Source organism: Ascaphus truei, chromosome 2, assembly GCF_040206685.1.
Source record: "Ascaphus truei isolate aAscTru1 chromosome 2, aAscTru1.hap1, whole genome shotgun sequence".
NCBI lineage: Eukaryota > Metazoa > Chordata > Amphibia > Anura > Ascaphidae > Ascaphus > Ascaphus truei.
The window spans coordinates 414,712,167-414,739,415 of record NC_134484.1 but is presented as its reverse complement, the minus strand read 5'-3'; the positions used below and the strand labels follow the sequence as shown (position 1 = coordinate 414,739,415).

The following is a 27,249-nucleotide window of genomic DNA, read 5'->3' as shown; positions in this document are numbered from 1 at the left end:
GCAACCAGCTGCAAAGATAGTTGATATGTTAGGTGAGTGGAAAAGTAAATTCATCTGAATCATTTGGAGGCAAGTACAGATGTATCCTAAATGATCTTACCCAGCGCAGAGGGGAAAAGTACATTTTCTCTGCATGACGGAAGCTGAAACCTGGGTTGCTTCATTCTCGGTAGTGGGCAGCTTTGCCCATGATATGCTGCAGTCATTTTTCACCAGCAACTTGCAGTTGTGGGGAAAGTTAGTTGGGCTGCATCTAAATTGGCTTTTGCAGAAATTAGGATATTTAATTCTAGATGGGGAGATCAGGACTTCCAATTTTAAGTCACACATTAGGCAGAAACTCATTGTGTATGTCACCTAAAATAAAAATCTATAAAACAATTTGCACTGTACTGTATATTAAAAAGAATTATACTGAAAAAACTTGAAGAAAAAAGGGAAATATGCTGTGAAACATTTTCCTCCAGGCTCAGCAGATACCAAGAATAAAGATCAAGAGATGCAAAGAAAAAAATAAATTACATTTGAGAATTCTGTAGTAGAGACCATCCAATACTATTTAATTTCTGCTCAATGCTGAGTCATTGCCATTATTACAGATTCTGCATTACTATTTGGTCTACTGTTCAATGCTCAATAGGTATACAGTATTTTATCAATGAAACTTTCTAGTCAGTATGCAGGTATATAGTGAGTTGTAAAGCTCTCACAGATGTGTTTTTTTCTTTTTTTGAATGAAGAAATCTAATCAATCTATAAATAAATTCCAACCCTGCTGGATTGTCACACGTAAAAAAAAAAATCTACTTTTCTACCAACTACAGTATAAAGTTATTACTCGGAAAATGCAATTAATTTGATTGGGCATGTTTTATTTTATATGTTTGGTACAGCTTTTTAACAAGGCCTTTTTGTTGTGGAATGGGTAGTCATCAGGTTGATGGGATTTTAAGCTGTACTATTTTATTTACTATGTACTGTATTGTATAAAGAAGTATTTGGAGAGGTATATAAATTACTGGATACTCTAATAAAATAGATTCTCTCTGTCTCTTTCTCTCTCTCCTTACTCTCCTGAAAACCCCATATTTCGGGGTCTGGATTGGAGTAACGCCACCTTTAGGGAAGACATGCTGTACTAAATATGCTATTGGAAACTAAGAAAATGTTGAGGTAAGTCAACGTGACATTCCGTTTATGCTAATAAGATATAAAATGGCCATTGTTTTTGCATATAATTTGATTTGTTAACCTCAGGCAGCCATTACTGTTTTAGGTTTTGAGACGTTATGAGCCTGGACTTAATGGGGATTTGGGTATTTATTTATATTTATTTATAAAATGTTTTACCAGGAAATAATGCATTGAGTCACTTCTTGTCTTCAAATATGTCCTGGGCACAGAATTATATTGACAATACATGGTTACATTAAATTAACAGAGGTTATATGCTGAATTTACAGGCGTTTCATGGACAGTTAGAGATAACATATTATTAGTGACAAACACGCCTCCACCTATGGCTAAAGGGTGCCTGTGTGAAATCTCCTGGAGTATAAACATAAGCCCATAAAAAATAAATGAGTGTGTGATCTGTGATAGGGTATTACTCATGACCTTCTTGATTACCACTGCTCCGGAATCCGCGTGCACTCGGCTGTCGAAAGGAACAAAAGCGGAAGTCCTCCCATGGGGGAGGGATGACACGGTGCACAGCAACAAAGGGATGGTAGACTGGATCGCATTGAAAAAAGTTTGTGCGTCAGTCAGTGTGTGTGTCAGTCTTTTTAGTGTGTGTGTCTCTCCTTCATAGGAGTTTAACCCCTTCATGGGCCATGGAATCTAATTATTTTTAAATATTAGCAAAACAGTTATCATACTACGGGGAACAAAGATAAAAAGTGCTACGGATATATTTGCTGGTACAAAAATTAAAAAACTATTTTTTTCTTGGGAGACCGATTTAAATAATTAGGTGTATGGCTTGACGCTTATTTAATTTTATATATTAAATGACATTTAAATCTATGGCATTTTGAGTATGCAAGTTTTGCTACACAGAAATAAATTGTGCAAAGCAACCTATACATTTAATTAATAGCATATACAATCTTAAATCCTCCACCAGAAGTTTCATAAAGAAATTGATTATGCAAAGTATATTTTAATGAATCCCATTAGCATATATACAGCTCAACCCCGTTATAACGCGATCCGTTACAACGCGAATCCACTTATAACGCGAATCAAGCATGGCTCCCAATTTTCGTATTTATGAATACTTTACAACACGATTATTGGTATCTTAAATACTTTATTGTACAATGCATACAATTGTACATTACTTCTAACGCGATCCGATTATAACGCGATGTGATTCTTTGGACCCCAAGCACAGCGTTATAAGGGGGTTGCACTGTACAAGGTATCTCAGGTGTGATCTTTTTTGAGCACAGTACGCTCTCCACTTGTTTTTTCAAGGTTGTTTTGAGTGGATATATATATATATGAGAAAAGAGAGAGAGTGCACGCCCCATAGCATAAAACTGTGTATTTAATGTTAAAAGGGGAGGGGGGGGGGAAAGAAACACACTCACAAGAGTAAAATGACAATAAAGCAATTTGTGATAATATCACCACCATCCGGTCTCTGTGCTGCAAAGGTCCGCAAATATAGGCTCCCTCAGGGCTGCGTGAAGAAGTCGTAGCTCACCTGAGGCCGGAGGTGTAGTTTGCCGACTCTAAATCAGTCCATAAGGTTACAGAAATCACGTCTCCACCTTGAATGGCTGCAGTATGAATCTCACGCTTGATGCGGCCTCGTGCGCGTGCGCAACGTCGTAATGACTTAATTGCGCAATCAGAGTCCCTGACGCATTTCGGCACCAGAGGGCGACTTTCTCAAAGGGCTGATAATAGAGAGAACAACGTTCCTGGATACTTATAGCCTGTTGGTTGCTTAGCAATCCGTATCAAACAACATATATTAACCCTTAGTGTTCTTTTTGAGACTGACAGTCCCGTGTGAGGTGGGTCATGTAATACCTGGCACAAGTAGAGGATATGGATAATAAACTTGTATATATATATATATATATGTATATATATATATATATAATTATGATGGGAAGAATTAGATGCTATAAGGAAGCTATGAGTAACCTAGATAATTAATAAATGAATAAAGAATACTATATAGATTATATGTGAAAGGCTAAAATAAATTCGAGTGACTAATATTGATTATACAAAAACCATCAATAAACATAACAGTGACTCCTAAATTTTCAGGATGAATAATAATCAAGAGATAAGGTGAAAAAATAACTAAATTGCTTAGCAGTGTTACAATATACACATATAAATCCATCAATACAGATGTACATATTAATAAACAACATCAACACATACAATATATAAAGATATAAAACATAATCAACACTGCTGATACAACCAGAGTGTATAAATATTACCAACAAAAGATCATACACTAATAAAATGAATTAAAAGAAATATGTTTTATTTAAAGAAATATGTATTATTTAAATAAAAAACGGTGAAACTGCCCCAGAGGAATATTGTGTAACCATTGTTTATGGTGATTACTGGACGCGTGTACGTAATTATTAATGGAAACTTCTTTGAAGTGGGTGGATGTGACAATATTAAAATCCACATCAAAGGTAAGCAATAAATCCAAAAAGACTATGGAAACTGCATCTATTTTAAATGTGAACTTCAATCCCAAAGGATTATTGTCAAATGATTTCAAAATGTCTAATAAATCAGCCTCCTCTCCATCCCAAATCAAAATAATATCATCTATGAAACGGCCATAGTACACGAGGCCTGCCCCAAGTTGATCATTTTGCCACACAAAACTCTCCTCCCAAAATCCCATGAAGAGATTTGCATAGCTGGGGGCGAACCTCGTGCCCATTGCCGTTCCACATATCTGTAAATAATAGACATCTTCAAACAAAAAATAATTGTGATTTAAAATAAATCTAACACTATCCAAAATGAAAATTTTATGTCTCCTAGGAATACACAGATCCTTGTCCAGCCAATATTTTAGCGCTTCAATACCCCTGGCATGGTCAATACAAGTGTATAAAGAGGCCACATCCCATGTGGCCCATAAATAGGTGGATTTCCACTTTAAATTTGAGGTAGAATTGATGACGTGGAGCGTATCCCTAATATGCGACCTGAGCCTAGCTACAAAGGGTTGAAGATGGTAATCAACATACTGGGATAGGCTCGACGTCATCGACTCCACCCCGGATACAATGGGCCTGCCAGGGGGATTGACCAAGGACTTGTGCACCTTTGGCAAATGATAAAAAAATAGGTGTACGTGGATGAGAATTAAATAGAAACTTAAATTCCATTTTAGAAATGATACCTTCTGTTAAAGCTTGAAGAAGAAGTTCCTTTAAATCATTCTGATAACAAATAACTGGATCAGACTCAAGGGCAATATAGAAGGCCGGGTCACCCAGGCGTCTGCGAGCTTCAGATAGATACGCAGAAGTATCCTGGATGACCACGCCTCCCCCCTTGTCTGCCTGCCTAATAACAATGAGTGGATTATTTTTTAATTTGTTTAACGCGTCCAGTTCACCCTGTGCAAGATTCTTATTTACCTTGGCCTTTTTGCAGCATAATGCCTCAAAGTCCCGAAGTACTAGACTATAAAAGGCTTCGACGAACCCCCCCTTAGACTGATAGGGGAAGAAGACTGATTTGGGTCTAAAGGGCGAATGTACCATTTTTAAATCTTCCTCCAAATCTAACTCAATGACATTAGCAGAATGAATAGACAAATCGAGACCATCAATATATTCCTGTGATGTATCTGAGACTCCTCCTGACTCGACTAGGAGTGAAGTAAGAGCCTCTAAACACAGATTTTCTTGTGTACTCATAGTGCCAGTGTCAACTGTCAGTCTAATATTGGTTTCCTGTATATTAAAAGGTCTCTTCAGAGTAATTTTCCTGATGAAACTATTTAGGTCTACAAATAGTTGAAAGGCATTGGGACCTGTATTAGGAGCAAATGACAGGCCCCTCTCCAATAGAGATATATCATAAATAGACAATTTGGTTGAAGATAAATTAAAGATACTTCAGGGGGAAGCCTTCAGGGGCAGGCCGGGGGCGGGTGCGTCACTGGCCGGGGGCGGGCCAGTGACGTCACGGAGCTGGTTCGCCCTCATTGGGCGAACCGGTCACGTGACCGGCCTGTCTCGCCGGCAAGCGGGAGAATTTTAAATTCCCCTAAGACCTGCGCTTCCGCAAGCGCGCGGAAGCGCAGGTGAGCCCCTACTAAAGCTGCTCTAATTGCGGCTGTAGGGGCTCAGATCTGAGCGGGAGCGCGCCTCAGCGCGCTTCCGCCAGCAAGCAAGTAACATGGCCGAGGCCTAATTGTCACTTTTAGCTTTACCTTCTATCTTCAATTGAAAATAACATTGTCATGTTTTCTCCCGCAGCATTGCTTTAACTAGAACGGACATTGTTGATGAGATGCAAAATACTTTTTAGCCTAATAGTGCATGTACACAAAAACATGTTAAGTTAACACAGGGTCTTAATGTTACGTTAGTTAGGTCATATCTAAACTTTGCGTTACTCCCATTCAGATCCTGAAATAGGGGTTTTACTGGTGAGAAGAGCGACTTGTCATATTTAAATCAGTGTTTTTTTTCTTAGATATCTCAGGTGTGTTCACAGGTCTGTCTCCAATTGTTGTATAGAGCAGTGTTTTGGGAGGTATATAAGTTAATGGGTACTCTACTAAACATGGCAAGCTCACATGGAGGAAGGTTAAGTACAGTACAATAAAACAGATTAGATGCACTGAAAGATCACAGTCAAGCAATCGACTTTTTACCTTTCCCAGCATTGAATGTCTTCTTTACTAAATGTAGTTTTTTTTAATCTCCTTGCCTGCTGAACATACTCAGTTAACTCTTGGAATCTCTCTCCTTTTCACTACACATTTTTAATGTGTCATCAGGTGACAAACCGCTTTTTTCTTGGCAATTCCTTTTTTGCATCTCCCTTGGCTCATTTAATCTCAACGGAAACAATTTAATAAGTCTCTACTACAGTTATGAATCCATATTACATTACATTAAAAAATGCAGAATAAAAATTGATCTAATATGGGCATTATATAAATACTAGAAAAAGCCCAGCCTAAAGATATTGTTTTTGCAAACATTTAAAGCACAGCAGACAATTGCTTTCTTGCTCTATTACTGTTAAACATATTACATAGATAGATAGATAGATAGATAGATAGATAGATAGATAGATAGATAGATAGATAGATAGATAGAAAGAAAGATAGATAGATAGATAGATAACTGAAGAACACCTTTCTTAAATTGTTCCCACTGAAATTAAATGAACACAGGGAAATGGAAACAAAAGTTGAGACCTGTGACTGAGGTTTTCAAAAGCTGTGCACAGTATGTACAGTACTCTGAAGAATTCTCTTGATTGTTTTCTAAATAGTATCACAACTACACTGTAACAATACTGGACTTTGCCAAGACCAACACTGCTACTATAACTTTCAACTATATTGTTTACACCAAATAACTTTGCCTCTACTAACATTATAATTGACTAAAACAGAGTACTGCTTTGAATAATTTAAAGGTATGCCTTTGTATAACATATAGCTAGCTCTGTGCTCTTGAGAGGCTTTTGACAGCATAGATTGCTCCAGAAGAAATAGTAAACAAAGGCAGTCTAATACATGACTGAAAATAATATGTAAATAGTATATTAAGAAATTAAGGAAATACAGCTCCTAAAAGGGTAGTTCCATAGAAAATTGTATATTAAAATTATAAATTTAAATATATATATATTGCCCTCAGGAATATACACTTTCTCTTTCATTTGTGTGTGTACTTTTCATAATTACTTTTTAATTTACATATTTAGACCCAGAAGTCTAACTGTGAATAAGCTCGATAACATAACATCAGTGTGTAACATTTACATTGCTTTGCTAAGAGCTAGTTAAAAGTTCATATACTGTATATTAATGTAGTGATCAGACCTATTCAGCAGATTTTAAAAAAAAAAGTACAATACTAGACATCAATATTTCTTCAAACTAGAAAAACAACTCATTGTCATAACAGTGAAGCATGTGACAAAAGAAAGGGTAAGTAAGGAAAAGGGTAAGTAAGGAAAAGGGTAAGTAAGGAAAAGGGTAAGTAAAGCCATCTTGTCATTTTTAAAAAAAGTGTTCTTGGGTTGTGTCAGTTTATTCACTCAATTAGCATCTATTCCTATCTATTTGCTTCTTTAAACTTGTCTTAAGTAAAATAAAGCAAAATGATAGCTGGTGATCAAAATACATGTAGCATCAAATATTTAGCACTTTACTTGGATCTTTGTGAAGTTAACAAATATATTAAAACACAAACATCTAAAGAGTTAACATTCGGAAAATGTTTTTGTACTAAAAACCATGTAGATTAAAAAAAAAAATACTCACCTCCTAAATCACAAGCTAAAGTAAAAGATATATCATCCAGAGCAATGTCAACAACCTTGTCTCCTCCTATTTCAGCTTCAAATGCCACTCTGAATGGACTGTTGCTGGAGAGGATAACACTGGCATACATCCATCTCTTTTCCTTGCTCTCATTTGCTGACCACAAAAGAATATTCAATCCATAATTTGTAACGATATATACCTGTTCCAAACAGACGTACAACAACATTGGCAATTTTATATCTTAAAGGGCAATATTTTATTTCAACATGAAGCACTACTGATAATTCACATGGTTTCGAATCATCTCCAATACTGCATATGTTCTTCTGATTGATGACATAGACAGCATCACCCAGACAGCAATTTATGCTGATGATTAAACCAATCAGTCTTGCTTTACAGATCACCTTGCATACACATGCAAACAAATCATAAAAAGTGGATGACTTTGAAATGCTGCAAAAGGCAAAACTCTAAGCAATCAATTTTGTCACTGTCTCAAATTCTACTAACACATTGAAGTGTTGTGAAATAGTAAGTACATGGGTAAAGTCATGATTCAAGTATTAAGCTAAAAATACTATTATATTATTAGTGGAGAGGCTCATGGGGACGCCAACCGGATTATATAATTGAATAGCATGTAATGTAGGAATGCCCGTGGCTGGACTACCTGCACTTTTTCTACTTGTAATTTTTTTTATTGATATTGTGAGTTCATTGATTGCTTTATAATGTAAGGGTTCTGGTACAGGGTTTTGCTGGAACTTGTCCTTACGTGGCCGTTGCGGAGACGAGCATCTTTATATATATATATATATATATATATATATATATATATATATATATATATATATATATATATATATACACATACAGTAGACTTCTTATGGTAAAATAAACATTAAGAATGGGCACGTTCGTGGGTCTCAACATAAACTTCGCAGATTTGGATGATCAATTAGAATTGATTAGAATAGTTAAAAAATTTGAAGTTCCATTAAAATTTTTAATCGAATTTCATAGCGGGTTTTCAAATCTGAACCAAATCAGAACTACAACCCAAGAAAGGCTCATGCTTGGATTATATTTTTGTTGTTGTTTCTATATATTTATTTTTTGTGTTTTTTTTTTTTTTAAATAAAATTGTCAAACTTTAGCAGAAATAGTTTTATTTTTTTCATACCAAAGCTAAAACCAACGGTGTTTTGGCAAAAACATTTTGGACCTAAAACTAAAATATAAAGCATGTTTAGAACCAAAACTCCAGACTACTGAAAGTGCTAACCATTGATTTACATGCTACAGTATATTTCAGTATTTTTTAATACCTCGCACAGTTTCTTTATCATCTATTTAAGGTTTAATATCGGAGATGTGTATCAAGGGTTGCAAGTGCTAATATCTGGTTACATATATTTGTGTCAATGTATTAAGGTGCTTTGTTTATAATTATTTTTCACTTGTATGAATTCATGATTTGGGGAGTGCTTTTAAGAGAGTTGTGTCATGAACGGCACAAGGGTTAATACACACGTGAGCACGTGACAAGGGTTAATACACACAGCTATTCAGCTGACACATTTTTCACCTACGCAAGGACCCTCAAATGAATAATATCTATCCTCAATCTCTCACAATATATATCTTTACTGCCACCACCAAAAATTTATGTCAAGGTTCACTTTCAGGGTTTTCGGTCCTTGTTTACTAAAGAAAATATGCACTTAACACTCAAAAATATATTGTCGCAAAATATGTCTGAAAATGGAAAAATTGATTATAGTTCAGAGCACAAATATTAACTTATTACATTTTAGATGTAATATACAAAAATAGTACGGTGGCTAGATTGCAGAATTTCTGATTTCTTAACCCAATTGCAGGGTCTTTATTCTAAAACTCCTTTAATTGAAACCAACAAAAGCCCACCTTCTTGGCGTATTCCTATCCTGCCTTTTATCAATCTCTGGATGACATGTATATGACTAAAGGAAAAGAAGAGCATTGAAAAGCTGCCTGGACAGATCAAATGTCCCATATTTGTATTTCTGTAATACTTAAAAGCACAGCATCTTCACTGTTGTGTTTGTATAGCTAACATACATTGTAGATATTAAACTTGATGCTAATAGTGCTAAGTTTGAGTGACAAATTGATATCTGTCCTTTGCACCCTCATGAACATGAAGTGGTTGGCATTATTTAATTCATCTGATCATAAATGTTACAAATATCCATCTGTAATTCTCGTGAATCATTGTTAGACCTATGATATCTTTATATTGAGTAAATCTACACACTTTTGGAATACCTTCCTGGCCACACACCCTAGTATTTGTAGATCCCCCTTCAGAAATCTTTTTTACGATACATAAAATAGGGTTTTCGTTTATTTCTACTTTAAGAGAAGAATCGTGAAGCCCGTGTCCTAAAACCAGGTCGTGGTTTGAGATAACGTCAGTCCTATAAAAACAAGGTGTGGTCAGTGACTTGACCTTCCGATAAACCAATTCTCTCTTTTTTTTAAGACAATGTGTAGCTCAAGTTAACTGTCTGTGTCACAGTTTATTAAAATACTGAATATTTCCATGGTATTTTTATTACAAGTTGTTTAACATAATATTATTTCAGGGATATCACAGTTTGCATTTGTGAATGGTCCGGTTGTAATTTTCAATGCACCAGTTCGGAGGTGGTTTGTTTTCTAATGAGGTCAGCAGCAGATATCAGGAATCGTCCACAGTGCAGGAGCCCTCAGGCTGCAAAACTACATGTTGATTAACATTCATCCTGCTTGATGAATTCAAGGTGTTGAACAGTGCTGGGACTTCAAAAAGTATATCATTTGTGTCTAAAGCAATTTAATGCTTATTTGTATTTTCAGAGTGTTTACTGGGTGAAGTAATGTGTGAAACGTTTGCATAGGTTCTCAAAACAGGCAAATCTTGCACTTGATGCCCATATTTACTAATGTTCTAAAGGTTTTAAGAAAATGATTAACTGTCAATTCTGGTTAGAAAAGTGCCCCCTTCTGTAAATTTGTTTGAAATTCCTCACTGCACATACCATAAATAAGGTACAGACACACAGAAATACACCACTGATGTTTTGGAGTTTAAGTTGCTTATTCAATTAAATGATGTCTATGGTCAGGAATTGGAGTCTACTGTGCTGCCTATTAGGTCAAACTGTACTGTAAACAGCTGAAGCTGCAAGTCACTGCACCGCGATCTGAGGTCTGCAGTAAACTTTTTCCGACGCGGGGGGGTGGCCAAAACAGGCCGGGGGGCGCAGCCATGAAGTGGGGGCGGGGCCATCACACAGACACAAGCACCTCAGTTAACAGCACAGCAGCAGCAGCCACACAGAACTGAGGACTAATTTTCATACACACAACACCTCCCCCCCCCCACAATCTGCTTAGTATAGTACCACGTATCCTAGATGTTTTAGTGGTATGTTGCTTCTTGTTAGGCCGAGTCCATAGAAGGAGAGGCCGCACTGAGCCATGCAGATGCTCAGCGCTGAGCCCCTGCATCCTCAATGAGGATGCTTTGAGAGGGGGCTCACGCGAGCGTCCACAGGCGTGCTGACGAGTTGGAGTTTTCAGCCGAGCGCCAAGCTGTTTTTCAGCGCGCTGTCGGCTGAAAACCTCCAATCACAGCACAGCAGTGTCAACGTCACGGCGCCGTGACGTCGACGTCAGTGCGTCGCGGGCGATTGGCCCAGCGACATCACTGTCCCACCTCCAACCACCTCCCCCCAGCTCCGATCGCGCCCGCTGGCTTGCCTGTATGGGCATGAAATCGCCCAGATTTCAGCAGGCGAGCCTCAGCGTCAGCACGGCTCAGATCTCCTCACCCTTCTATGGCCCGGGCCTTACCATTGCAGAGTTTATAGTATTGCTTTGCACTTGTAGTGTATTAATCCTAGGGGTGCAGGTGTGCAGTTGGATGAGAGGCACTCTACCGAGTCATTCAGCAGTCACAAAGCACAGCACTGCTCAGATGAGCCCAGCCCTCCTCTGTCACTCCTTCTCTAGCTGGCTGGCTGCTGCTGCTGCTCCCACAGCGCCCGACACCAGCTCGCCTCACTCTGGGACCTGGCTCAGCACACCAACCAAAAAGCACGTGAAAAGGGGGAGGAGATGCAGAAACTGAACCCTGCTGCTGTGTGAGACTGGAGGAAAGGGGGTAGAACTGTATTGCACACTTCCAGCTTTACCCTTCTGCGCAAATCAGATCATTTACCACCCGGGCACTGTACAAACGGGGAGGTAATTACAAGCAGCCATATGCAGAATGCACTGCTACTGAATACACACACAAACAAAGACACACAAGACATCACAGAGCACTCAGACCTCCCTCCCAAGGCGCCTCCCTCCCGTTGCTCGCAACAGCTCCCCTCCTCCCTGGCTCACTGCCGAACCACATGACGCATCAGCTGCAAAACACCAGGAGCTGGTAGCTCCGGCCGGCTGACGTGTCACAGCACATAGTGAGCCACGTTGGAAGGAGGCAGCGGGGACGACCACACTGGAGGTAAGGGGCTGGTGGCCCACACGGCCGCGCACGCCGCCGACCGCAGCGGGTCCTCAGCCTAATGCTTGATTGACTAACTTTACATACAGTACTGCAGTAACAATGAGGAAGGGGGTTCCTCATGAAGAACAGACCTCAGCAATGTAATATCCTAGCTGCTTTTTTTTTGTCACAGACAGATAACTCCACAACATAAAAAAGTTATTTACTTTATTAAAATTTCTCTGCTAACAGCTCCCTCTGGCACAGAGGTGTGAACATAGAAGATTACCTGTGAATAGAGATGGGTGAATTTGTTTGGTGGATTCGGATCCGCAGTGGATTGGCCTGTTCCTTTGGTCCGTGGATTATTACCAATACACTTCAGAAATTCCGCAACCCGTGGATGGATTTGCAGAATTCAATCCGTGGATTTAGTTATCTGTTGCGGATTCGTAAGAATCTGCCAAGGATTGGAATGTACAAATCTGTCAAGGGATTGTATCCAATGGTGGATATTGATGAATCCGTGTTGATTAAAACCGACCAAATCCATCCACGGATTTTACACAGCGAAACAGATTTTGGGGGAAAAATGCGAGAAAATTCGGGAAACTAATATGGGCAGATTCGCCGATTTCTAATCTGTCACTGCAAGCTCACTTGCTCAGCAGGCTTCTCTCTACCATGATTTACTGCACTAGAATTATACATGTGACTCTGGACTGTTTACTTAAAGAGAACAAACCAGAACCTAGGAGTGTTACGTCTATTCACACTTTTATTTTTCTAGGACAAACATTTGACTGTCAACTGTATTATTAATTTATTTAAAGAGTCCATACATTAACATTGTCCAGTAAAAGCAAATCTTGAGAACAACTTTTTGGGCAGGGGGTGGGGAAAATAGGGGGTGGGTGATGGGATTTGTTGCTGGGAGAGGTTTGTTAGGCCCCCAAGAGCAATAGTGGTGGTAGGGATTAACCCTTTGTTTGCCTTTCCAGTTAGTAAAGTTTGTTAGTAATAGTTTTGATGCCGGTCCTGACATTTTTATCGACCGCGGTAAAGAATGTGTTATGTGTAGTGGCACAATGTTGATGTATTGCACCATAAAAATAACGTTTTTTGGGGTGATAATACCACATTTCTGCCTTACCGGAGGCTGATGTATCTAATCCTTAGTTGCTTCTATAACAGAAGCAAGTGTACTGACTGATCCGTGTGGTTGATTTGAAGTGTTGGTTGTTTAAAGTGTGTGCAGTTAGAACCAGAAGCAGTTTGCAGAAGGAAGCGGTTAAACAGGGTATAGTATATTGAAGTACAGTTTACTGTAAGTACTTCTAAACTTCATAGTTGCTAGAATGAGCAGGATTGAAAATGCCACTCAATGCACATCTTGCCACATGTATATGCACTTGGAGCAGCTGTTCTAAGGAGCATACCGCTGTGAGAGGTGTGAGCGGGTGGTCTCTTTAGAATCAGAGATTGCTGATCTGAAGAGGCAACTTGCTATATTGAGGGACATTGGCAATCTTGAAAGGGAATTAGAGCTCACTGAGCAGGCCCTTGCTTTGACTAGTGGTGCAGATGGTGTCGCTGTTAGTGAGGAGCAGGTAGGTAGTTTGGTTGCCATTAATGAGGAGCAGGTAGGTAGCTGGGTGACTGTTAGAAGGGGAAGTAGGGGCAATAGGGAGAGGCCGGTTGTTTCTGAGCTGACACATCCCAATAGATTTGCCGTGTTGAATGAAGATATTGGGAATGTCGGGGCAGAAATAGCAAGGCTGGGGGAGACTAATTCCTCTAGCAGCCAGGGGGATAGTTCCTCCAGCACAGTGGGGACTCAGGATGCTCAGATACAAAGAAAGATTGTGGTGGTAGGGGACTCCATTATTAGGAAGGTAGATAGAGCAAATCTGTTGCTGTGACCGCATCCACCGAACAGTTTGTTGTCTCCCGGGTGCTCGGGTTCGACATATTGTGGATCGGGTAGACAGATTGTTGGGGGGGCTGGGATTGACCCGGCGGTCTTGGTACACGTTGGCACCCATGACAAAAGTTAGAGAAAGATGGAGGGTCCTAAAAAATGATTACAGGGATCTAGGCCAAAAGTTTAATGCAAGGACCTCCAAGGTAGTATTTTCTGAAATACTACCAATGCCATGTGCTACCACTGGGAGACAGTCAGAGATCAAGGAAGTTAATGCATGGCTAAGAAAGTGGTGCAGGAAGGAGGGGTTTGGGTTTTAGAGCACTGGGACTCCTTTTCTGAGAGGTACATCTATATTCTAGGGACGGATTGCACCTCAATGAAGATGGATCTTCTGTGCTAGGGGGGAGAATGCTAAAAAAGTTGGAGGAGATTTTAAACTAGGATGGAAGGGGGAGAGGAATGAAACAGATAATGAACTAAATGGAATAGAGGAGGATACCAGGTGGTATGGAGGTAGAATGGAGGCAAGTGCGAGTTTGACAACCAGTGAGACACCCATAGTAAATACAGATAATACTAGAAAACTTCTAAAGACTAAACCAAGTGGGAGAAGAAAGGAAGGAGCAGATAAGATAATAGTACAGGCCGAAAAAAAACGTAAATGCATGCTTGCTAATGCAAGAAGCCTGACAGATAAAATGGGGGAGCTTGAATTAATTGAATTAATAGCTGCAAGGGAGCAGTATGATATCATAGGCATTACTGAAACATGGTGGGATGAAACTCATGACTGGACAGTTACTTTAGAGGGTTATTCCCTTTTTCGGAAGGATCGAACAAATAGAAGGGGAGGTGGAGTTTGTTTATATGTTAAACCGGATATAAAACCTATTATAAGGGATGATGTTTATGAAGGGAATGATGAAAATGTAGAGACTTTGTGGATAGAAATAAGCAGTGGAGGTAAAAGTATTAAGAAAATGTTTGTGGGAATATGCTATAAATCACCAAATACAAATATCTGTGAGATTGAGGAAGCTAAAATACGTTTGCAAATGGAAAAGGCATCAAAACAGGGTCATGTTTGCATAATGGGGGATTTTAATTATCCAGACATAGACTGGGGCAATGAGATTAGCTTTACAACAAAAGGAAAAAGGTTTTTAGGGGTGCTTAAAGACAATTATATGACCCAAATTATTGAGGAACCAACCAGTAGAGGAGCAATACTGGATTTGGTCATATCAAACAATGTAGAAGTAATAACAAATATTAAAGTCCTGGAACATTTGGGTAACAGTGATCATAACATGGTCTCATTTGAAATAAATGATCAAAAAATAGATTTCTTGGGTTCAACAAAGACCTTAAACTTTAGTAAGTCAGATTTTAATAAACTGAGGTCTAATCTAGTAGTAATACAATGGGATGATGTTTTTTTGCAGGGAAAAATGTAGAAGATAAATGGGCAGTCTTTAAAACATTGTTAGAAAAGCACTCTTATCAGTGTATACCCTTGGGTAATAAGTATAAAAGATATAAGTCAAAACCAATGTGGCTAAATAAACAGGTAGGGGAGGAAATGGACAAGAAGAGGAAGGCGTTTAGATTCTTTAAGTCAGAAGGGATGGACACATCGTATCAGAATTATAAGGATGTAACAAAAATTACAAAAGGACAATCAAATTAGCAAAAATGGATAATGAAAAAAGGATTGCAAAAGAAAGTAAGGTCAACCCTAAAAAGTTCTTTAAGTACCTTGGTAACAAAAAAACGAGAAAAGAAAATATAGGACTTTTCAGTGTGAGATGGGTAGGAAGATTATTGGAGATAAGGAAAAAGCTGAGGTATTAAACAAATTCTTTGCCTCTGTGTTTACCAGGGAAGAATCACGTTCAATAGTAGTGCCGCAGGAGGAAGCCACAACCTCCATATTAATGAACACTTGGTTAACTGAGGAAGAAGTTCATAAGCGACTTGAAAAAAATAAAGTAAATAAGGTACCTGGCCCCGATGGCATACATCCAAGAGTTCTTAATGAGTTAAGCTCAGTAATAGCCAAACCATTAGATTTCATATTCAAGGACTCCATTTCCACAGGCTCAGTACCACAAGATTGGCGTAAAGCAGATGTGGTGCCTATATTTAAAAAGGGAGCTAGATCAGAACCGGGAAATTACAGACCTGTAAGCCTGACTGCAATATTAGGGAAACTACTTGAAGGTTTAATACGGGATAATATTCAGGAATACCTAAGGGAAAACCAAATTATTAGTAATAGTCAGCATGGATTTATGAAGGATAGATCTTGTCAAACTAACCTTATATATTTCTTTGAGGAGGTCTACTTAATTTAGACCAGGGTAATGCAGTTGATGTGGTCTACTTAGATTTTGCAAAGGCTTTTGATACGGTTCCACACAAGAGGTTGGTGTAAAATAAAGAAAATTGGACTCAGTAATAATATATGCACCTGGATTGAAAACTTGTTGAAGGACAGACAACAGAAGGTTGTCATAAATGGAACTTATTCAGGTTGGGCTAAAGTCGTGAGTGGAGTACCTCAAGGATAGGTACTGGGACCCCTGCTTTTTAACTTGTTTATTAATGACCTTGAGGTTGGGATCGAGAGCAAAGTCTCCATCTTTGCTGATGATACTAAATTGTGTAAGGTAATAGAATCAGAGCAGGATGTAATTTCTCTTCAGAAGGACTTGGAGAGACTGGAAACGTGGGCAGGTAAATGGCAAATGAGGTTTAATACAGATAAATGTAAGGTTATACATTTGGGATGCAAGAATAAAAAGGCGACTTACAAATTAATTGGAGATATATTGGGGGAATCCTTGATGGAGAAGGATTTAGGAGTGCTTGTAGACTGCAGGCATAGAAATAGTGCCCAATATCATGCAGTAGCTGCAAAGGCAAACAAGATCTTATCTTGCATCAAACGGGCAATGGATGGAAGGGAAGTAAACATAATTATGCCCCTTTACAAAGCATTAGTAAGACCACACCTTGAATATGGAGTACAATTTTGGGCACCAATCCTAAGAAAAGACATTATGGAACTAGAGAGAGTGCAGAGAAGAGCCACCAAATTAATAAAGGGGATGGACATTCTAACTTATGAGGAGAGGCTAGCTAAATTAGATTTATTTACATTAGAAAAGAGGCGTCTAAGAGGGGATATGATAACTATATACAAATATATTCAGGGACAATACAAGGAGCTTTCAAAAGAACTATTCATCCCACGGGCAGTTCAAAGGACTCGGGGCCATCCCTTAAGGTTGAAGGAAAGAAAATTTCACCAGCAACAAAGGAAAGGTTTCTTTACAGTAAGGGCAGTTAAAATGTGAAATTAATTACCCATGGAGACTGTGATGGCAGATACAATAGATTTGTTCAAAAAAAGGTTGGACATCTTTTTAGATGGGAAAGGTATACAGGGATATACCAAATATGTATACATGGGAAGGATGTTGATCCAGGGATTAATCCGATTGCCAATTCTTGGAGTCAGGAAGGAATGAATTTTTCCCCTTAATGGTTTTTTTTGTTTGCCTTCCTCTGGATCAATAAGTAAGTATAGATATAGGATAAAGTATCTGTTGTCTAAATTTAGCATAGGTTGAACTTGATGGACCTATGTCTTTTTTCAACCTCATCTACTATGTAACTATTTAACTATGTGAGTGTTTTTGGTACTGCGTGCACTACAGAGTTTGTATGTCCTCTGCTGTTGATTTTGTGGCTCTATGTGATCGTTGTTTTACCTGGGCTGTGGACAATTTTATATTGGTATCCTTGACATAGAGCACATCTTTCAATTCGAGTAGGCATTTTTGCTCTTTGATTTTCAAAAATAGTGAGGGATAAGAGTGTGATGGTCTGTGACTATCCTAAATGGAGCCTTGAAAAAGAAAAGGTGGAAGTGCTCTCATCGCAAACAACAGCTAGGATTTCTTCTTCTGGTTGAGTGTATGTATTTTTCAGTATCTGTCAGACTTCTGAGATTATGTTTTGGTCTGGATTACCTAATTTGTATTGTGCTAGTACGCGCCAAACCCGACTTGACTAGCATTCAAAGTCAGTCTGTAAATTCTAAATAAAATATACCATTGTTGTATTTTGACAGAGTTCCTTCTTATTTCGATTATATGCTATAAATAAATATACGTGTGACTTACTGCTCAAACCCTCGTGCCGTTAGTAATAATAAATTGAACAGGTGCATAGGGACGTGATCATTGAAATATTCAACTTGATGAAGCAAAGAAGTACCCCACACAAGAGTCCTTATCACTTGCACTCAAAGTACATAGTTAGATATAAAAATCTGAAGTGATCTGTCAGATTCCAATATCTAGAATAAGAGAATTATGTTATGATATAAATATCCTCTTATGTACCACTAATCTTAACAAAAATAATAAAGTTTTATTAAACATTCTGACGTTGACGATTCGTGTTTATAATTATTTACAGTGCAATAAAATTTCCCAATGAGAGGCTGCAATTATCTGTTGGCATTAGTAGGTATCCAATTATCATGGATTATTAGTATAATTCCTGTCTAAAATCAGACACTTGTTAAGTGGAAAAAACCTTTTCAGAAATAGGTTAATAAAGTCTATATTAGACTCCTAATTGGACAAGGTATCTTAATATCATATAACTCCTCATAGATATATAGTGTCCACAGAAGTCCAAATCAAAATTCCACTTATTGTCTGTATATGCGTATTAAGTAGCAAGATAATGATCTTAAAATACAATACACATCACTGCTGTACTCGCCTGTTATAAGGAACAGGTTATTAATTAACCATTTTGAGTGGCTTGTTCAGGGAGCACAATAGATCCTGATATATAAATATATAGCCCTTTGTATCTCTCTGTATACAGATATTAGGCCCACATGCTACAGGTTAAACAACCTACTTGTATATTGTATGCCTAAAAATAACCTGGACACTCTTAATCCTATAGGTGATTATTAGGTATGGAAACAGACTAAACAAACTAATGTAGTAGTCTGCAAAACAATATCATTATATGCTTAGGAATCTAGGTTCCACTTTGCAATATCCAAACTGATACATATATGACTCATTCACATATATTTAGTAACAAGTAGCGTGTCAGTCAGACTTGTAATGTATATTGTAATGTATATTAGGTTGTCTAAACTTCGGGAGGTGAAGTCCCTACAATCTAGGATAGATTAGTTTTGTATCCCATTCCCAAAGTAAGTGTGTCTTTCTTCTGTATTTTGTGTAATATTGTGTGTTTGCCTATTTAAGTGAATAAATTACATTTGATTTAATCACTCGTTTTGCTCAATGAAATGATCCTGGTCAAAGGGTGTATTTTAGAAAAAGGGGGGATGGGGGAGCACAGGTGGAATCATATATACTCTGGACTCAGATGTGTAAGACTCTGAGCTGCTGGTGTGGGTGATATAAATCTATGTATAATCTCAAACACTCACACGGCCTTGTGCAAATGCGTGTGCATCAAGGTATCTTTACGTCCTATGTTCTTTTCTTTAAGGGTCTCATCTGTGCTTTTCCTTCTTCGTTGGTGTAGATCCGTCTCTTTTGTTCTGAAGTACTTCACCTCTCGTCCGGACTGGTTCTTCTATTTCTTGTATTCGTTGTTTCCCTCGGAATTAAAGAACACAGGTTCAGCGACAAAGAGATAGCATGCAAAGGGGACAATCTAGGTGGGGGGTAATCTATGAGGTAGACGGTATATCATCAAACACTCACACGGACATGTGTGGGTGTACTCAAGGGCTAAGGTATCTTTTGGTTCCCTGAATTGGTCTCACTGTTCCAAATAGTAGGTGATTGATTATAATGATAATAAAATATTGTTACTCACACGGCCAAGTGTGAGTGCACACTTGGAAAGGTATCTTTGGTTAGTCCTGATGTCTTGTGTTGTAGAATTTCTTGCCGCTCCTGTTCTGGATTCCTAGCTCCCAGGTGGGTAAATAAGAATATAAGTCCAAGGATACCGGGCAGAAACTTTATTGAAGTAGTAAACAAAATAAAATGTTAAAAACAGGGGTATATAACAAGCCCTCCGCTTGCTCAACTCGTGGGCTGCGGTAGGGGAAGGGGTGGGAGGCCCGTCTTTGGGATATTCAGCAGTCTCGTGGTGCTACAGCCGCTCGCTCCGCGTCCGGATGGAGCTCTGTACTTCCCTGTTCCTGCTCCCGACGGTGGCCGCAAAGTGTCAAAGTAGTGGGGGATTTTGAGCAACGCGTTTCGCCCTGTGGGCTTCCTCAGGCTCCGTAGTTAGGAAGGCTATTGTGCACTACTCCGCTTTTATGTGTTGTGGACATCCTAACTACTATGCCCCCCTCGATCTAAAACAGCTGGGCTTTAATACATAGATAGACATTATGTGTGGTGGGTTGATTAGCCCCAATTGGAACTTTCATTAGTTCACTTCATGTTTCAAATGGGCTTTGTTTTGAGCATGCTTTTAAGCAGCCCTCTCATTAGTGTTAAGTGATCTTAATTTGCGTTTCTTCCTTTTTACAGCCCATTGGCATTTTCAAAAGGATATCCTACATCATTATTCTATCAGGGATAAAGAGGTGATGTAATACAAAAGTGTAAACAGGAAATATGTTTACTATTATGTAAAAAGAGTTAAAAATGTTTAAAAATAAAAATAAATAAATATCCAAGTCCAAATGTACGTCCTGCATAATTGTGTATATACAAACATATATATAAAAATGCCTCATATATATTATAGGAACATTTAAAATAAGTCCATAGCCTGTAATAGTTTGTTAGTTTATCCAGATCTGCAATATGAATCAAAAACATAATTAGTGCCCTATAATTAGATATGGGGTGCATAACTCATCTGAAATCAATATTCCGAAAAAAGGATGGGGGGGGGGGGGGGGGGGAGGGGGTTTGGGGGTGGATGCAACTGGACTAGAGTCGGGGTTCGGACCTATCTGCTTAAAGTCTAAAATGTGACATGTGGGATTTCTAAAACCACTTTTTTAAAACCACTTTTTGGGGTGGGGTGGAAAACTTTATAACTAATGGAATCAATAAACTGAAATCAATAAAATGCCCCTAGGTCTATGTCAATGTTGAGGCCCTTGGGTACCAGAGTCTGGAGTCTGTATATCCAGAAGGTCTCACGTTGGGCTAGTTTATAAAGCTGGTCTCCACCTCTCCAATGAGCCTCAACTTTCTCTATACCTTGATATACTAACCCCTCTGGATTCCCTCCATGTGACAGACTGAAATGCCTGGAGACGCTATGGGTCATAACCTGTCTACGTATGTTTCCCATGTGTTCCAACACGCGGACTCTTAGGGGCCTAGATGTCCGGCCCACGTATTGGAGCCCACATGGACACGCCAGCAGGTATACCACATACTCCGTCCGACATGTAATTAGATTTTTGATATTAAATTTTTCTTTAGTTATGTTAGATGCGAAACTGGTTTTATCTTTTGCTGCCTGTTTACAGGCCTTGCAGCTGAAACAACTATGAAAGCCCACTGGGGGGGGTAACCAGTGTAGTGTGGGTTTTTTATCCCTTTTAAAAACACTCGGAGCTAACTTTGCTTTAATCGTAGGTGCCCGTCTAAAAATGACTCTTGGTAAAGGCGGAATGTGGTCTTTTAAAATGGGGTCTTTTTGCACTATGTGCCAGTGTTTCTTTAAAACTTCAGTGATTTTGCCAGAGTCGGTGCTAAAATCTGTTATAAATGATAAAGGAAAGCTTCTATCGTTAGATTTAATGTGCGATTTCAAAAGATTTTCTCTTGGGATTAATTCCGTTCTTTGAAGTGCATCGTCGAGTGTTTTAGCTTCATAACCTCTTTCTAAAAATTTCTCTTTTAAAATGAATGCCTGTTCCTGGTATGTTTCTTGATCTGTGCAATTTCTTTTTATTCTACGCAGTTGTCCATAGGGGATGTTTTTTAGCCACTTCGAGTGGTGGCAGCTAGTATTCAATAGGTAGTTGTTTGCGTCAGTCGGTTTAAAAAAAGTTTTTGTCTTTAATGTATTTTCTTCCACAGAAATCGTGAGGTCTAAAAAATGTAGAGAGTTTTTACTATGTTCTGAAGTGAACTCCAGATTCACTTGGTTATTATTAATATAGCTGATAAAATACTCTAACTCTATTTCTGTTCCTCTCCATATGAGCAGCACGTCATCAATGTAGCGATGCCAAGAGACAAGGTTCGCGCCATGCGGATGTTCGGACCAAATGTACCTGTCCTCCCAATCCGCCATAAAAATGTTTGCAAAACTAGGCGCGAACCTTGTCCCCATCGCGGTGCCGCACAGCTGGAGGAAAATCTCACCATTGAACCAAAATGAGTTGTGCCTTAGAATATAACTTATACTGTCTAAAATAAATTTGCGTTGCTCCTCCGGCATTGTGGGGTCTTTAATTAGTGCTCGCTCTATTGCCTCTTCCCCATCTGTGTGTTTGATGCAGGTATAGAGCGATTTGACATCGCAGGTAACTAAAATGTAGTTGTCCTGCCATTGAATATTGTTTAAAATGTTTAAAACTTGGGACGTATCTTTAAGATAGGATCTACTACTTGTGGCATATTTTTGCAGGAAGGTATCGACATATTCGGACAGGTTCTGGGTGAGGGAACCTATCCCTGATATGATTGGTCTACCTGGGGGAGTCTCCAGGCATTTATGTATTTTAGGTAGGAAGTAAAACTGGGTAGATCCTCCTTTGGGGTTTGAGTCGCAGGAGGAACAGCAACAGAGGGACACTTTGCCCACTCTCAAGGTGGATAATATACCCCATTCTAACTCCTATCTAGTTCCAGGTAGCGCCCGGGTTTTCCCTGTTCTATTCACATTTTACCCCATCACCTGTGGCAGCACCACCTACTATAGATCTCCTGGGAATTTCACATTATAAACTCCCCCCCCCCCAATCCACTATGGAAATGGAGACAACAGAAATTACTATCAATGTATTTGAAAAAAGGCTCCTGAGGGGGAAAGATATGGAGACAAGAATGCAGAATACAGAAAAGATGGATACAGACATTATTAACGAAGAATTTGAGAAGTTAGAGAAACTACTTAAAAAGGAGACTAGAAAAATCATCGATATGGCTTATTTAGAAGAATATCTAAAAGTCAGTAGGATTCCTAGGGGACTAAGAACTAATAAAAAACCTTCTTTTGACCTAGAGGAGATTGAATTTACCGTCATGTGGGAAAACATACTTGACACATGCGGTAAAGATCTAATGAGGTTATTGATAAAACATCATAAAGAATCCCTAGCGAAAATAGATGTAGATGTTAAGGACATCAAACTTATATTAGAGCCCCTAATGGAACATCCAACATTCTTGGAGAAGAATAAAAAACTCTCAAACGAGCTAGACACATTAGAAAAAAATCTAGAGATTAGTAAGAACGGCAAATTCCAGAGAGATAAAGAGGATTATGAGGAAGGTCTGAATAAGAGATGGGACAAAAGTGGTTACAGTAAATCTCAAGATCGGGGCAGAGATGACAGTACACACACACCAAAAAGATTTAAATCCACCTCTAAAGATAGAAAGGCCAAAACAGAAATCCCTAGGAGAGAGACTCCACCGCCTCCTGCAGCACCGCCATCACCTAAGAGAAAGGAAACTGACAATAGAACAGACCATACTAGAAGGCCCAGAGAAAATAGGCACTATGAGAGAGAACACACCCATCACTATAGAACATATCAGCCCTATAGACCTCAGAACTATAGAGGGGACAGGGGGTACGAATATCACGATAGGGGAATGTACCCTAGAAGAGATCGCAGGAGTCGGGAGACATCTAGAGATTGGGAGATGCGACCAAATTATGGGAGAGACTGTAGGGGAGAAAGAGAAGATAGAGGCTATAAACATCATGAGAGAGACGAGAGAGAAAAACACCATACGAGGAATAAAAGAGAGACAACAAGAGATAGAGATGGAGATGGAGGGAGAAGAAGATATGCAAGCCGTTCTCCCATTAAGAGCCCAGTCTGGGAGAGACCCAAGCAGAATACAGCGGTGACTTTTTTAGAGCAGAGTCCCCCGCACCCACCACAGACACAGAATCGTTTCAACCCACTAATAGAGAAAGAGAAAGAAGGGAAACATTACAACAAAAAAAGAGAAAGAGAGGAAAAAGAGGAAGAAGGAGGCATCCAAAAGAAACAAACGAAATAAGAGGGGTTTTTAATATCAGTAAAACCATACTCACAGATACACAACTTGGACTAATAGGAAGAGGGCTAAACTTTACCCCAAGTATAAAGTCCAATGGTTTTAACATGTTTCTCGACGCAAATAAATTTCTAAGAAAATTGACAGTAAAAAGGTTTTTTCTAAATAAAGACGCTCAGTCTAGAGAAACACGTAGAGAAAGCCAAGCCACACCGCCAAGTACACTGGGTATTCCAAGTCCAGAGGATATATTTATTCACACAGGATTAAGAGACAAATCAAAATTTTATCCAAGTAATAGTAAGGGGCAGCACCTAGAGGTCTTCACACAGTTGGTTTTGGAAGACCTGGAGAAAATTGCAGGACAGCCAAAACCAAAACGAGATAACCTCAACAAGGAAGAGAAGGAGGCCTTGAAAACATTAGGAGAGGACAGATCTATCACCATCAAACCAGCCGATAAGGGGGGAGGTGTGGTGGTGATGGACACGGATTATTACCTCAAAGAGTCAGAACGGATTCTGGGAGATTTAGGGACGTACCAGAAATTGAATGGAGATCCAACAATAAAGGACAAAAAAATCCTAGATGTTATTCTGGAGAGGGGTAAAACACAGGGTATATTAAACACAAAGGAGTGGAGTTATCTAAAAAGAGACAACCCCATCCTGCCTGTGTTTTACTTCCTACCTAAAATACATAAATGCCTGGAGACTCCCCCAGGTAGACCAATCATATCAGGGATAGGTTCCCTCACCCAGAACCTGTCCGAATATGTCGATACCTTCCTGCAAAAATATGCCACAAGTAGTAGATCCTATCTTAAAGATACGTCCCAAGTTTTAAACATTTTAAACAATATTCAATGGCAGGACAACTACATTTTAGTTACCTGCGATGTCAAATCGCTCTATACCTGCATCAAACACACAGATGGGGAAGAGGCAATAGAGCGAGCACTAATTAAAGACCCCACAATGCCGGAGGAGCAACGCAAATTTATTTTAGACAGTATAAGTTATATTCTAAGGCACAACTCATTTTGGTTCAATGGTGAGATTTTCCTCCAGCTGTGCGGCACCGCGATGGGGACAAGGTTCGCGCCTAGTTTTGCAAACATTTTTATGGCGGATTGGGAGGACAGGTACATTTGGTCCGAACATCCGCATGGCGCGAACCTTGTCTCTTGGCATCGCTACATTGATGACGTGCTGCTCATATGGAGAGGAACAGAAATAGAGTTAGAGTATTTTATCAGCTATATTAATAATAACCAAGTGAATCTGGAGTTCACTTCAGAACATAGTAAAAACTCTCTACATTTTTTAGACCTCACGATTTCTGTGGAAGAAAATACATTAAAGACAAAAACTTTTTTTAAACCGACTGACGCAAACAACTACCTATTGAATACTAGCTGCCACCACTCGAAGTGGCTAAAAAACATCCCCTATGGACAACTGCGTAGAATAAAAAGAAATTGCACAGATCAAGAAACATACCAGGAACAGGCATTCATTTTAAAAGAGAAATTTTTAGAAAGAGGTTATGAAGCTAAAACACTCGACGATGCACTTCAAAGAACGGAATTAATCCCAAGAGAAAATCTTTTGAAATCGCACATTAAATCTAACGATAGAAGCTTTCCTTTATCATTTATAACAGATTTTAGCACCGACTCTGGCAAAATCACTGAAGTTTTAAAGAAACACTGGCACATAGTGCAAAAAGACCCCATTTTAAAAGACCACATTCCGCCTTTACCAAGAGTCATTTTTAGACGGGCACCTACGATTAAAGCAAAGTTAGCTCCGAGTGTTTTTAAAAGGGATAAAAAACCCACACTACACTGGTTACCCCCCCCAGTGGGCTTTCATAGTTGTTTCAGCTGCAAGGCCTGTAAACAGGCAGCAAAAGATAAAACCAGTTTCGCATCTAACATAACTAAAGAAAAATTTAATATCAAAAATCTAATTACATGTCGGACGGAGTATGTGGTATACCTGCTGGCGTGTCCATGTGGGCTCCAATACGTGGGCCGGACATCTAGGCCCCTAAGAGTCCGCGTGTTGGAACACATGGGAAACATACGTAGACAGGTTATGACCCATAGCGTCTCCAGGCATTTCAGTCTGTCACATGGAGGGAATCCAGAGGGGTTAGTATATCAAGGTATAGAGAAAGTTGAGGCTCATTGGAGAGGTGGAGACCAGCTTTATAAACTAGCCCAACGTGAGACCTTCTGGATATACAGACTCCAGACTCTGGTACCCAAGGGCCTCAACATTGACATAGACCTAGGGGCATTTTATTGATTTCAGTTTATTGATTCCATTAGTTATAAAGTTTTCCACCCCACCCCAAAAAGTGGTTTTAAAAAAGTGGTTTTAGAAATCCCACATGTCACATTTTAGACTTTAAGCAGATAGGTCCGAACCCCGACTCTAGTCCAGTTGCATCCACCCCCAAACCCCCTCCCCCCCCCCCCATCCTTTTTTCGGAATATTGATTTCAGATGAGTTATGCACCCCATATCTAATTATAGGGCACTAATTATGTTTTTGATTCATATTGCAGATCTGGATAAACTAACAAACTATTACAGGCTATGGACTTATTTTAAATGTTCCTATAATATATATGAGGCATTTTTATATATATGTTTGTATATACACAATTATGCAGGACGTACATTTGGACTTGGATATTTATTTATTTTTATTTTTAAACATTTTTAACTCTTTTTACATAATAGTAAACATATTTCCTGTTTACACTTTTGTATTACATCACCTCTTTATCCCTGATAGAATAATGATGTAGGATATCCTTTTGAAAATGCCAATGGGCTGTAAAAAGGAAGAAACGCAAATTAAGATCACTTAACACTAATGAGAGGGCTGCTTAAAAGCATGCTCAAAACAAAGCCCATTTGAAACATGAAGTGAACTAATGAAAGTTCCAATTGGGGCTAATCAACCCACCACACATAATGTCTATCTATGTATTAAAGCCCAGCTGTTTTAGATCG

General features: G+C 38.9%; 1 protein-coding gene across 1 annotated transcript in view; it reads right to left on the bottom strand.

Moving 5' to 3' along the window:
- Positions 1–27,249, bottom strand: part of MALRD1 (MAM and LDL receptor class A domain containing 1) — a 662,703-nt gene that overhangs the window by 161,499 nt on the left and 473,955 nt on the right. Inside the window, exon 31 of the mRNA XM_075588643.1 lies at positions 7,526–7,727. Within this exon, the coding sequence (XP_075444758.1) occupies positions 7,526–7,727 (202 nt within the window). The remainder of the gene's footprint in view (positions 1–7,525; positions 7,728–27,249) is intronic.